Source organism: Lineus longissimus, chromosome 10, assembly GCF_910592395.1.
Source record: "Lineus longissimus chromosome 10, tnLinLong1.2, whole genome shotgun sequence".
Classification (NCBI taxonomy): domain Eukaryota; kingdom Metazoa; phylum Nemertea; class Pilidiophora; order Heteronemertea; family Lineidae; genus Lineus; species Lineus longissimus.
Window position 1 is genome coordinate 7,112,514 of NC_088317.1, and position 14,574 is coordinate 7,127,087.

Consider the following 14,574-nt stretch of genomic DNA (forward strand, 5'->3'; position numbering starts at 1 on the left):
TATAGCATTTTCTACGCTTTTTGCACAACACGCCCCAAGGTGCCGAAACAAAGAATGATATATGTCCGAGATTCGGCATGTAAGTTACTGACGCCTAGGGGTATCTTTGTACCAAATTTGGGGTCAGTAGCTAAAGCGGTAACAAAATGGGCCACCATTCCCGAACGGTGGTGCCGACGGCACACTTTAACCTCTGTCTACCACCAATGTCTAACGCCGGACGACGACGCGCTATGACAAAGGCTCACAGGTGAGCCAAAAACTGCAGTCTCATATGCAGTGTTACACTGTTTTGATAAGGAAGTTATCACAGTTTTATATTGAGCTTTTAGTAATTGTATATACATGAAGGAAGACACAATCAATGTCGTGGTTTAAAAGGGGTTATCTGGATATTATATTTTCTTCGATTAATCAGGGTATTGCCAATGATGAAAAACACTATCCAATGGATTTTTCTTTCATTCTTAGAAAACAATTTTTTAGATCAGCTTTTTGAACATAGATGTTTTCCAGGGAGAAAAACCTCCCATGTTTACTTGACGCCAGCCTGGTATCATAGCAAAGAAAGACGCTGTGCATATGTGACACTGTACTTTATGTGACGTCATTTTAGCTAAAACTGAGCAATATCTATGTCATGACTGATGCCGCATTATTTCGCATCCCTCGGCTCACACAGCCTGAGATTACCGGCCATGGTATTGGGTGTTGTGGTAGCAAACCAACTATTGAGGGGGAATCTTGGGGGGAAAATGTGGCAATATCACCAGATAATGTTTTGCATTTGATTAAATGAGTGTTTAAGTGTTGATTGATCTGGGAATCTAATGAGGAAGTCCTTTGTCCAGATAACCCCCTCAAGGAGTGTCCCCAACACCAGGTTAAATCTAGGAGGAACTTGGCCAGGCGAGGTGTATTCTTAAAGCACCCACCTGGAGCCTGATCATGGTGCCATAGAATTCAGCAATGTACTGCACCCCCTGAAGAATGCGACTCATGATCACGCCCCGTAAGATATGAAGCCACGCCAAAACCGGCATGATAATTGACGGTGTGAAAACATTGCCGGAGAATGTGTAAGAGAATACGACAATGAGGATCATGGACTTCTGCCCCGTGAAACTCATTGTTAAGATGACCCCCTTCGCCAGGAGGCTCTTCATGATGCACCAGAGTTCACACCTAGAATAGAAGAGAACGAGACTATCAACTAGATATGACGCGATCGAGGCGAATCATAATGTATGCCCTCGCTCCGTGGGCAGCAGAGTCCACAGACCTGTCCGAAGTTTCAGGTCTGTCACTCACTTGGTTCTTCAGTTATGGGGCGGATTGCCAAAAACTAAGTTGGTGGCCTGGCAGCCATCTTGGATTTTGGGTAGAGCCAAAAATCGATAGGGAACTTCCTCTACCCTAGGACATCACATCACATAAGTTTTAGGTCTGTCACTCACTCACTCGGTTCTTGAGTTATGGGGCGGAATACAAAAACAAAGATGGTGGGCATCTTGGATTTTGAGTCGGGTCTAAAATCGACAGGGGAACCTTTCGCTATGCACCCCATTACACCATAGAAATTTCGGAATGCGACCAAAATTGATAGGGAACCTCCCCCAATACACCCTATTACACCATAGAAAGTAGAGATCAATTGGGCCATCTGTTCTTGAGTTATAGTCCGGAATGGGATATCGAAGCTGGCCTATTGGTGGCCAAATTGAATTTTTGGAGCGCAACCAAAATTGATTAGGGACCTCCCTCCATCCACCCCATTATACCATAGAAGTAAGAGATTAATCGGGCCACCTGTTCTTGAGTTATAGTCCGGAATGGGAAATCGAAGATGGCCTATTGGTGGCCATATTGAATTTCGGAGCGCAACCAAAATTGATTTGGAACCTCCCCCCCATCCACCCCATTATTCCATAGAAATTAGAGATCAATCAGGCCACCTGCTCTTGAGTTATGGTCCAGAATGCGAAATCCAAGATGGCCTCCTGGCGGCCATATTGAATTCCGGAGCACGACCAAAATCGATAAGGACCCTTGCCCTATGCACCCCAATTCACTATAGAAATTACAGATCAATCTGGCCACCGGAATAGGGTGCGGCGGTGCACGCGGTGGACGCTGGAACCAGCTGAAAACATAATGCCCCACCTCAACGCCGTTGAACGGGGGCATAATGAGCAGGGTTACAGTAGTCCAGGTTTCTGTTGACAACAGAATGCAGAGATAGTCCTTAGGCAAGACATTTTTATGATACAGAATATATTGTGGCGGATTTCCCAAAGGCAATTAGCATGCTGGCAATCAGTAGCCAAAATGAATCTTCCCAAGCAGCAGGGTGCTGTATTGAGAAAAGTCTGATTCTCCGGGGTTCATTCATAAAAGTTTCTGCGAACACATGCTATTTGACTGCTTTTGAAAACTGCATAACTCCAGGTGCCATTTTGGACCCCTTACCAATTGAAGACCAAATTTATCTTAATCTTGACCCAAATTACAAGGAACATCTGACATTTATCCTGAGAAGATCCCTCTCATTGTCAAAATGGAGATCAAAACCTAATTAAAATGCCCACTATGCTGCTGTTTGTGCAGTCCATATTTTTAAAATTTAAGTATTAACAAAGACTACCCCTTGCCCCTTTTACTATAAACTTTTGAAACATGCAAAATGAAGGAGGTTCATCCCCCACACTAGATAATAAGCCAGTGCCCCTGACAGAACACCTGGAAAGCATTTAAAATGAAAAGGAGACAGTTGTCCCAGAAGTCACATCGTGTGCACCTCCCACCAGGACCTGTTTTAGAAGAGAAATTCATTTTCATCAGACCATCCACACAAAAAAAACAAAATAGAAATTCTACCAACAACATGCAAATATGACACGAAAAACAACCATACCTCCAATCTATTAATTGTGACCTTCGTCTCTCCGTTGAACTGTATCGCGAATGGGAGGAACAGCGTCATGGTCAAGCGGACGGTATTATACAAGGTGATGACGAGGAATACTTTGGCTGCTGTCAACATGTGACCCGTAAAAACATAGGTCACAAAGGTCAAGAATACGAATAACTTGGGCGAGACGAAATAGGGTGCGAGGTTACAAGCTTTGGCGTAGGAGCTGGATTGGACTCGCTTCATCTCGCGTCTGGAAGGAACAGGAAGAATGGTTTAGGCATCGAGAGGATGATGATCATATACAGAGGGTTAGGTTTACCATAGGTTATAGACTTGTCTACCTTTTAGCTAATGGTTTGATAGATGTAGGTCGACATCCATTTTGAGGAATGTTTTTTATAATGTACCATTCAGCAATGATCAACAGTCTCGGTCTACATGTATTGAAATGAGTACAGACCAATAGCAGAGTAATTCACAGCAGGGGAGATAAGTATTGAGATGTTGGTTTCATCCAAGAGATGCAGACTGATTTGATGCATGGTAATTGCATGGAGCTTTTTTACAAATGGGACAAATCTTTAAAATGAAACGGCCAGGGGCCATTGTGCTCACCGTATAGATATTTGGTGCTTTGGAATTCATCCAGGTTAAGAAACATTGTACATGTATAGTATATAGGTCAAACCAAAGTCGGTATGACATGTGATGTATCGTTGCTTGGAGTAAGTACCATAAGAATATCATCAAAAACAAGTCACTAATAAACGAGATATTGCACTTTTTAACTTTTCGGTTTTAGCCCCCTGGTGGCAAAGCCAAAAATCAGAGCGGAGCGAAATTCAGTGTCAGGGTACATATGACCTTGAGAATGATGTATATAAAGTTTCAGGTACATAGCACAAGCGGTTAAGAAACGTGCCACAGGATAAGACAGACGACGACGACGACGACAGACACAGCGCTATCGTATAGACTCCCCTACGGTGAGCCAAAGGAGGGATTATGAATGAGCAAATTACTGATTAAAAATATTTCAAAACTTATCTTCACGTAGTCTCCATTCTTTAGCAAATGCAAGCAATACTCATCAATAGTTAGATACTACAGGTAAGGAGGCTTCAACCAAATTAGTGACTTAGATGAAAAGGCAAGGGGCCATTGTGCTCACTGTCTAGATATTTCGTGGTTAGGAATTCTTGCTGGTTGAGAAACATGCTACATGTATAATATGTAGGTCAAATCAAAATCGGTATGACATGTGATGTGTACTCGCATGGAGTACCTATTCCAAGTCACTAATAAGCAAGATATTGCACTTGTTACCTTTTCAGTTTTGGCCCCCTGGTGACCAAGTCGAGAATCAGATCGGACCCAAATTTGGTGTCAGAGGTAATATGACATAGGGAGTCATTAGCTTTAGCGGTTAACCAATATGGAGGCAAGCACTTAATATTTCTAAACCTTGAACGGGGCAAAGCATATCAGGTAGTGGCAACCAATTCAGAAAAACAATGATAACAATACAACAAACCAAGGTAGACCCAATAAAGTATACATTTTCCAAAAGCTTATAATGTTATCTAAATATTCCCGATTTGATATTGAGAAAGAAACAGAGTTTACCCACTAAAAAGGGACTTATTCACCATCCCGATTTGATATTGAGAAAGAAACAGAGTTTACCCACTAAAAAGGGACTTATTCACCAAAAAGGGCCAAGGTTGGCCAGCTAAACCACCCCTCATGACCACAAACATTGACCAATACACACTTAGTACTCTGGCTGAAACTAGAGATGATATACTACCAAATAAAGTCATAAACTAACCCCTATTCCCTATACTGGATTTTATAATTCATGGTTTCCAGAGCCTCCTCCATAGCTGGTGTGGTCCCTTCCTCAGAAACCCTACAAAAACCCGAAAAAAATCCATCGAAAAGTCGAAATCGTACACACATATTCTTCACGGCTGCATGGTGATAACTGATGATGTTGCGGGGATTAGCAATATGTGCCGTTTTCAGCTTTTTTAAAGGCTCCGTAGGTGCCCCAATATGGGTTAACCCTATAATTCCTAGAGCCACTGCCAGTGCAAGTGCTTATTCCCGACAAGGCCCGACGTAATTTTACCTGGAAATCACATTTTTTTGCGGTGGGTCCAGTTTTTCACAAAATGACATAGGTGAACTTCCAAATAATGTATTACAAGTGCCGAAAATTTGAAAGAAGATGACATTTCATATTAGATAGGGTACATCCAAATCGGAATCAAACAAACGATCCATTTCAGCAATTCAAATGTCCAACCTGCATTTACTGGCTTGAAGAGAAACAAAAACTTAATCGTCAAATATCTCAAAAACTTCTACGGCAACCACCATTGTTCATCCGGGGATTTGAAAGCTTAAGTTTCATAGATTAATAATAGGCTGCGCTCTGCATGCCAAAGTTACACTCAAAACAGTCAACTTACGCCATTTGACCTATGTGACCTTGAGAATTAGATCAAATCAAAAACCCATATGATATGTGATGTATCCTTGCTAGGAGAACCTACCATTAAAGTTTTATCAAAAAGGAGTCCCTTTATAAGAGAGAAATCACACTTTTTAGGTTTCCACTTTGGCCCCCTGTTGGCCAAGTCAAGAATTGGATAGGACTGAAAATCAATGTCAGAGATCTCCTGACCTTGGGATTCCTGTGTACAAAGTTTGAAGTTCATAGCCCTAGCTGTTAAGAAACGTGCCCCTGTTGCTGAAACAGGACACAGACGACAGACGACGGACACTACGATATTGTATAGACTCCCCGAAGGTGAGCCAAAAGGGGAGTCAAAAATGCGGTAAGAAACATAGAATTATCTGTGGAAACAAATCTTGCCTTGATATTGAGTTATAATTGACACCACAGTCATTTGTGACGTGCTCTTTCAAGAGTTGTCATTCGGGGTCGAACACAAATACTGAGTTAGTGATGACAGCTGATTGTACACAAAAGCACCTTGAAAATGATATACAGCGCATATCAGTTGCTTGAGAAGTGATTAAGGGGTGGACTTCTGAACGCATTCAAGTACTTTAATTGGTATAAGTATCTGCAAGAATCAATAAGATATACTACTTGACTTCAAAAGCCATCAAACATAACTTTGGACTTAAACAATCATTTTCCTTGAAGAAAACAAACTTGGAGGAAAAAAACTAGGGATTTTTTCTCTCACTTTTCGTTCCCATTTTCTCAGTAGTATCTGGACAAGTGCCAACTTCGTGACAGAGCAGATCACATTAGAGACATTTTGAAAAAACACGGGTCTTACTCTCTGACTTTCTTGATCAGTGTGCCAAACATGCGTTCCCAGCAATACATCTTGATGATGCGCATGCCCGATATGATCTCGTGCATTATCCTCACCCGCTCGTCCGTCTGCACTGCTGTTTTTAATCTAAAGGATGACAACAATATTTAAAATGATAATGCAGCTTTTATGAAATAAAGTGGTTTAATTTCCTATAAAGCACTTTTTCACGTGCAAGTCCTTGCCCAAAGTGCTTTTTCTTCCTAGAGTCTTCTAGGTGTTGAGGAGCAGCTTCAAGCTTCAACAGAGAAGAGCCTTTAATGGGACCTTGAATGGTTAGTGCCTTGGACGGGCTCCTTAGTCTCTGCCACTGTACCCAACAACATTTTTCACTGACTATTGCAGTTTATGATTTTTAATGATCCTGTTTTGGTCCTGCTGAAGGCAATTTTAGTGTGAAAATCCAACTGATCTTCTGCCCAGCTAGTCAATTCAACCAGCACACCAACCTACTCAATGATGGAGGTCAGACGTCGTCCAAAAGAAACCTTTACAGCTGATCGTTTTAAGAGATCATAACTAGGAAGTAAGCACATATCATCTTATATTGTCAATATATTTATACCACTGTTCTCAATTAATGCAAGCAATTAATCAAGCAGAGCAAGTTACTATTTATCAAAATATACATTTACCTTAATTTTGTGAAGAATTTTCCCATTTTATATTGTACTGGCACTAGTAACAAAAGAACTGCAAAGCCGGCAAGACAGGATGGGCCCAGCTCGTACCAGAGGATGCCCAGGGTTGCAAGGGCTGTCAGGGGGCCGACCCATAGGTAATGGATAAAAATCACAGCCTGAAATGATGAAAAAGAGTTATTTGATGAGATGGTTTATGAAATTCACTGGCCATTATACAACCGAATGACGCAGGAAATGATGATAACATGTAATTTTTTGAGGACGCGACGTCACGCTATCTCGATCTCCATCGCAGAAACGGGATATCAGAATCTCTCTAATAACACATCATGCATATTGATCAAACATTGGGGTGTGAAAAAGAAGGGTCTGCAATATAGTGGGATAGTTAAAGCATCATCAAATCAATATCGCACAGCCTGATACTCGGAGCAAATTGCAGGTTTCCAATATTGCGATCAATATGGCATCAAGTGTTTGAAGATAGCTACTAAGGATGGCGACAATTTAAATAGGCTATGACTGCACACACTGATGACACGGCACCGCGGCGATAGGGCAACGTCTGCTTCATGTTATAGCTGAGATCGATGGATTCACAATATTCTAGCCAATATTTCCCAAGCGCTTGCTAACAGTGGCAATATTAGGCTCTGATTGCCTGCAACCTGACGCGGTACACACAGTTGAGGGGCATTGTCCGCTGATATCTGGTAGCTTGCTGTATCAGTGATTCAGAGTCTCAGGATCCCATTAGAATACAAAATATTTCAGTCTGCATGTGCACGCGCAGGTGCCAAAAAAATTATTGGTGGGGGGAGCCAAATGTGTAGCGGTATGGGATCAATATGTCATTCCAAGTGTCTAAAGATGGTTACTCAGGATGGGGGTAACTGCAACACCTGTAGCCAATAATTCATAAAAGCTTGGTGACGGTGGCATTATCTGGCTAAGACTGTGCACCACTTGATGCTACACCAAGATGAGGAGCACAGTCCACAGACATCTGAGAGCTAGCTCTTTTGAGATTTTAGGATCAGTACAGGGTTATATTTCAGCCAACTAATGTGTCCTAACCAATCATATTGGCACTGGCAATAAGAGACAAATTATTGCACACTTTGATGACAAGATATGCTGAGATGAAGGGCAGCAGCTGCTGGAATTGCTATGTCAAAGATGGATTCAGTTATGTTTCATTCACAGGTCTGGTCGTACTCAAAATATCAAAGTATACTCGCAATCTCAAGTACACCAGTCAGGACTTTTCACCCAACTGAGCGCAAATCACCTGATTGTGAGTATATCCCAAAGGAGAGGTTAACTAAACTGATGATAGCTTGATCGGGCGTACTGCCCTTCAAATCACTCGATTGGGATGTGAAATCAGTGCATCCCGAGACGAGCGCCAATGCTGCCATCTATATATGTATAGATGTATCAGAGCACAATGGTGATGCGTGCAACTGAACGACAACCATGAACAACTGGCTTTGCATTTTTGTGACCAGAATTTTTCCATGATTTATTGCTGAATCAAATAAACAAGACAACATCAACTTTACACACAACCACACACATACATCATCATGTGCTTTACATGCGCCGAGACTGAAAATTGGCTAAATAAATCAATGATTTAATTTTTCTTGAAGCGGTTTTATTTATATAGAAACTTGACACTCTTCCCTTTTGTTTCTTGACCTACTGAGAATGCGCAAATGCCCTAATCAATGTGCAAATCTATTTGAATATCGGGTACTTCCCGATCTGGGTGGCAGCAAAAACGCATCCCCTTCAGGATATATTGCCCTATTGGGCTGTTATAGCTCCATTGGGCCAGAAGTCCTGACAGTATACCATCCAGTCATGCATTGTTTTTGCAATTGTACACCAACATATGACACCATCCGATCATTACACTCGATAACTCAAGAATCATGAGAACTACAACAAAAAGTCAGTTCAATTTCTTCAATAAACTTTATATGCAAACCTACAGCTAAGCAGCTGCCACCAGTAAGTACATTGTAGCCAAGTCACAAAATAAGCAATCCTTAGGAGTACTCGAAAAAACAAGCAGGAGGTTCAAAGATGCAGTAGCAAGTTCTACTACTTACGGTATCAAATCTGTTGCAATCGTTTGACATTAAGTTGACTATCTGGCCGACAGTTGTCTCTTTCATGGCGGTGTTACTTAAACGTAAGGACTGAAAGAAAAGATGGCAAAACTTGACAGTTTGAAGTAAATTCATTAACCATTCCAAACCCCTTATTTTTGTGATAATTCAGTAATGTTGCCTGAAAACATTATTTTTTCAGAATACTGTAGAATAGAAAAATTTCATGAACAGGATATTTTCGCGAATTTCGCAGGTAGCTCATACTGGCGAGTATTTTCTGCCATGAATATAATTGCAATTTTGCAAGAATTCCATGTAATTGTTGCCATGTTACCTCAGGCATTTCATCCAGCTAGGCCAAATCAACTTACTAAACCATACATGAAGATGTGTAGAGACCACATAGACCCTGTGCAAATTAGCAGGTATCATAATCAAACAAACAAACACAAATTCCACACCTCTTCAATGAATTCTGCCTAATTAAGGCTGATATTTATGTGCTATAGATTTAATTACTCCATACATTGAGACATGTTGACAGTGAATTTTGGTATAGAGACACATAATATACTTCACTGCGTATTGACTATTAGGAGCTGTTGGGAAAACTAGACAATTTTTAATTTATAGGAGGAAAAAATTCTGGACTCGCGGAAAAATTATTCTGCGAATATGTCCATCACCCGGCATTCACGAAATTTTCTGTTCTACAGTACCCATTCTTTAGAGTAATAGAAATCAATGATAATGAAGGATGAAGCAACGTCAGATCCAAATTTGAGTCCATCTCAGTGTGCAAGGTCAGAGAGCAATATCAGTTCATCGTAGTTAACTCTATCAGTGCCAAGATCGTACATGTACGTCCTAAATTTTTAAGGTATTTTAGTTCCTCCAGATAACACAAGATGTCCCCAGCAACTCCAAGGTGTTTTATATGGTTTCTCTGGCCTCTGACATCCAAATTAAATAATTTTTTCGACTGAGGGTGGGGTGGGGTCTGCAACACCTCATTTTGGGTGATTTGGTGAGAATTGGCCAAAAATACCACTCCTTTCATAATTTTTAGAACAAACTCCAAATATGTACTGCTGTTTTATTGAAACTAGGGGTAGACGAAGGTTTTGAAGAATTTTGATGAGTGTATCAAAATTATTTTTGTGAGATTTTGGGTGGTGAAAATGCCCCAAAATGCCTAAATTCTTGGCACTGAAAGAGTGGTTAAAATTTGTAATACAGAGGACAAACTCCTCACCTTTCTATAAATAAGTGATGAACAAGCCACACGCAACTGCATCCCGACACGGAGCACCCCAAAGAAATACGGGTGGTGAAACACAGCAAGAAATATGGCACAGATGCTGACACCGGCTGCATAGAGGTACGCGTCCAAGAGGGTTGTCTGATTGCTGAAGAATTTGATGAGGCCCACCAGGAGAAGGGGCTGTAATATCTTGACACTTTCCTGTAAGTAACAAATGCAAAATAGGAATCAATCAATTGATGAGGCAAACTAGCATTCCTGCAAAAAACAGAATTTACAATTTGGCTCATTTTGCAGCACTGTGCTGCATTTGTGTTGCATTTGTGCTGCACAAATGCCGGAGGTTGAATACTAAGCTGCAAATTATGCTGCATTAATAGTGCTGCTGTGGTTTTGTAATGTTTGTATGGGATCAGTCAGTCAGCACTGCTGTAACTGTGCAGGGCAGACTGCTTTTATGATGATTATGTGCTCTAAAGGTGTTGCTAAGACATGAGACTCATTTTTAAGAAATCATGTGTTTTAAACATGCTTCTAAGAGCCCATGCATCTGCAGCACTGCTCTGTGTTAAGCGTGTCAGACTTTCATATGGTACCATTCATTTCACCAGTCGGTTATTGTAATAATATAAAAGGGATCAGGATTCTAAAACAAATAGATTTAGAATGAACAGCACTTGACAGATTGGAGTGAGTTGACTATCCCCTTCACATTCGAAGGACTACTTTCACTACCCCAGTTACTGGCAACACACTGAGTAATAAGGCCTAAAAAAATGCTGTGTTTCAGGTCACCTCAAAAATAAATTTCAGGGTAGGACGGTCGGAGGATTATTTTATTTTTTTCATCAATATATGGTTGAAATTACACGGCAGAACCTGCCGTGACAAGTGATGCTGCCGCCATTTTGATTTCAGTGACGTCAGTATCCTTCCTCCACTGAGGTGGAGAGCTCCAAGATGGCCACGCCAATGGTTTTTTGACGTTCTGAGACAAGACCACTAATGAATATTCATAGGTTGGAGGGTCGAGGCATATCAATTAGACGAGTGCATGTTTTTTACTCTCAAGTACATATTTGGAGAGGTATTGAAAAAATATTTGCTGTGGCAAGTCTACAGATATAAAGAAATTATTTGATGAAAAAATTAATTTCGAATTTTGCTAATTGGGTAATAGGGGGCGTGTTTTGAGTTTTTTCTGCCAGTTGGCTGAAAACAGTGGAAATATCAAAGTCTGTCTAATTTGTCGATTATAAAAAAATTTCCGTGGTCAATCACCAATTTCCATCGCACCAGTTACTCGCAAGACTAACCCGTATATCATATCCGAATTTCAGTTTCACTTCTTGACGCATTCTTTGATGCGTCGCGGTCAAACATTGACAATTTAACTGCTAAAAGGCTTAAAAAATCAATTGTGGTCTTGTCTCTTCTGGCATTGGAAGGAATAAAAAGAAAGACAGACACAGTGTATCGGCAAAGTTTTGCCAGAAAAGTTTGAGTTTTATTATTTTCTCACATTCGAAAAAAAAATTTTTAGGTTCGGGGCTTTTCGGTAAGGTCGGTCGTGCGACCCGAAACACAGCATTTTTTTTCAGGCCTAATATGTTTTGAAGGGGTTGATACTAGTAATAAGCGAGCGCTTATGTTCTGAAGGGGTTGATAGGTTGACAAGTTGACAAGTCAACAGGTGGATAGTGTGACTGATTGACAAGTAGACATGTCGACAGGGTGACAGGTGCGGGATAGTGTGTGACTGGGTCGACAGGTCAGTAGATAGAGTGACTAATTGACAGGTTGTCAGGTTGACAGGTCGGTGGATAGTGTGACTGATGTATAACACGTCACATCAATGTTGTATGCATCATAGACATGAACAATTCAGGACATTTTTGAATACATCTCAAGGGATGAGAGATCAAGTTTTGACACTCGTGCAGTGACATCAATGATATTAACAACGTTAGTACAAAGTAAAGGAAAAGATAATAATGAATCATCATAATATTTGAATAAAATCAAAATGGTGACTTGTTTAGGGCCTACATTAATTTGAAAATGGAACGGGCCGTCGAGCTGTCGAGCTGTTGACCAGTGTAGAGGTGTTCAATACATGCTCTAAAAAATGAAAAGGCCAGGGGCCATTATGCTCACCGTACAGATATTCGGTGGTTAAGAATTCATGCTGGTTAAGAAACATTCTACATGTACATGTATAATTTATAGGTCTGATCATAATTGGTATGACATGTGATGTATCCTTGCTTGGAGTACCTACCATAAAAATATTATCTAAAACAAATCACTCACAAGCATGATATTGCACTTTCTATCTTGTCAGTTTCGTCCTCCTGGTGGCCAAGACGAGAATCAGATCAAACCCAATTTCAGCAACAGAGTTTATCTGACATAGGGGATCATGTGTACCAAGCTTTAAGCTTATAACAGGTAAGAAACGTGCCATAGTTATTCTCAAATGGCCAATTAACCTCTCCCATCTTGAGAAGTAGGTCAAGAACCAATAGGATAAGTGATGTATCCTTGCTTTAAGTCCCAACCACAAAAATATCATCGAAAAACAAGTCACTAATAAGCGAGATATTGCACTTTTTACCTTTTTTAGTTTTTGCCCCCTGGTGACCAAGTCGAGAATCAGATCAGATCGAAATTTGCTGTAAGAGATTATATGACAGAGGGAGTCATGTGTACCAAATTTCAAGTTCATAGCTTTAGCGGTTAAGAAATGTACCATAGTTACAGACGGCCAATTTACACCATTTAACCTGTGACCTGGAAAATTAGGTCAAATCAAAACCTACATGATATGTGATGTATCCTTGTTAGGAGAACCTGCCATGAAAATTATATCGAAAACAAAATCACTTATACGAGAAATATCACACATTTTGGGTTTCCACTTTGGGCCCCCTGGCGGAAAAGTCAAGAACTATATTGGACCAAAGTTCAGTGTCAGAGGTCACCTGACCTGGGGGGGGGTCCTTTGTACAAAGTTTAAGTTCACAGCTCCAGCATTTTAGAAACGTGCCACCGTTTTCGAAACAGGATACGATACCATCTTTTTCAGAGGTACATTGCCAGACAACTAAATTAACCAATACACATTATATCCCAAAAAAATTCTCATAGCCTACTTTCCATGTGATCTACATTTTAGCTGTTACTTCCTCTTTGAAAAACATGTCCTGAACTGTAAAAATAGGAAGAAAATTGAATAGCTGTAACCATGGCAACAGAAAGCCATCACCCGACGTTTATTGGAATTAAATGACGTTTGAGACAGCCCCTCAGACAGTTATGTTACAATATCTAATGGATTTTCTCTCAGTTAACATCTCCCGAGGGGACTCTTAAAGAGGAGATATATTCTTAGTCGCTCAAAATGGCTCCTCAAGGTAACTAGATCCTCATTATACCTCTTAAGAGGGACAGGTGATTAATTATGTTGATCACCATTACCAAGGCACAGTACTGCTGTCTTTGGAACCGGCTGGAGCGGTGTCTTAACGTCACCAGAAAGAGATTATTCATGTAATAGCACTATCGAATGTCATAGGAATATGAAATGTAAATACAGTAGAACCTCTCTTAGCGGACACCTCTCTCTTAAGGACACTAATTTTGGTCCCAAATTGGTTGTTTCCATTCAATTTGACCTCTCTTATCAGGACACCTCTCTATTAAGGACAGAATTTGTCAGTCCCGAGGGTGTCCTTAATAGAGGTTTTACTGTACTCAGAGGGCATGTTCTAAGTATGAATGCTATCGTTTCACTTGAAGTCAAGCTTTGATAATGACCATCTAATCTCTTCTTGAACTACCATTTTGCCATTGTACACAATTGATTCTCAGGGCAGCAGTAGCCCATGCAGTGGGAGGTGGTCATGATTGAACTGAGTGGATTTGACATTCGGCCTAGTTACTTACAGTGGAACCTCCCTTAGCGGACACCTCTCTATTAACGACAACTTCTCTAATAAGGACACTAGTTTTGGTCCAAAATTGGTAGTTTCTATTCAATTTGACCTCTCTAATCAGGACATCTCTCTATTAAGGACAGCACTCGCCAGTCCCGAAGGTGTCCTTAATAGAGAGGTTCTACCGTACTTGGTTGCTAGACTGCCAAATTCATATGAGCACATTTTAACTGCTCTTTAAAACTCCAGAAGATTTAATATTTCGCACCTTGAGCAAGTTTTAATAGCATTCCGCGACGTTACTATTTATAGCTCACAAGGTCATTTGAATA

The 14,574-nt window shown here is 40.6% G+C and overlaps 1 protein-coding gene across 2 annotated transcripts in view; it reads right to left on the minus strand.

Moving 5' to 3' along the window:
• Positions 1–14,574, minus strand: part of LOC135494794 (ATP-binding cassette sub-family C member 4-like) — a 107,406-nt gene that overhangs the window by 32,682 nt on the left and 60,150 nt on the right. For both annotated transcript variants that reach the window (XM_064783078.1, XM_064783077.1), the window contains exons 4-8: positions 10,296–10,505; positions 9,038–9,127; positions 6,909–7,072; positions 6,235–6,360; positions 2,915–3,164 (exon numbers count right to left, since the gene is read on the minus strand). In XM_064783078.1, the coding sequence (XP_064639148.1) occupies positions 2,915–3,164; positions 6,235–6,360; positions 6,909–7,072; positions 9,038–9,127; positions 10,296–10,505 (840 nt within the window). The remainder of the gene's footprint in view (positions 1–2,914; positions 3,165–6,234; positions 6,361–6,908; positions 7,073–9,037; positions 9,128–10,295; positions 10,506–14,574) is intronic.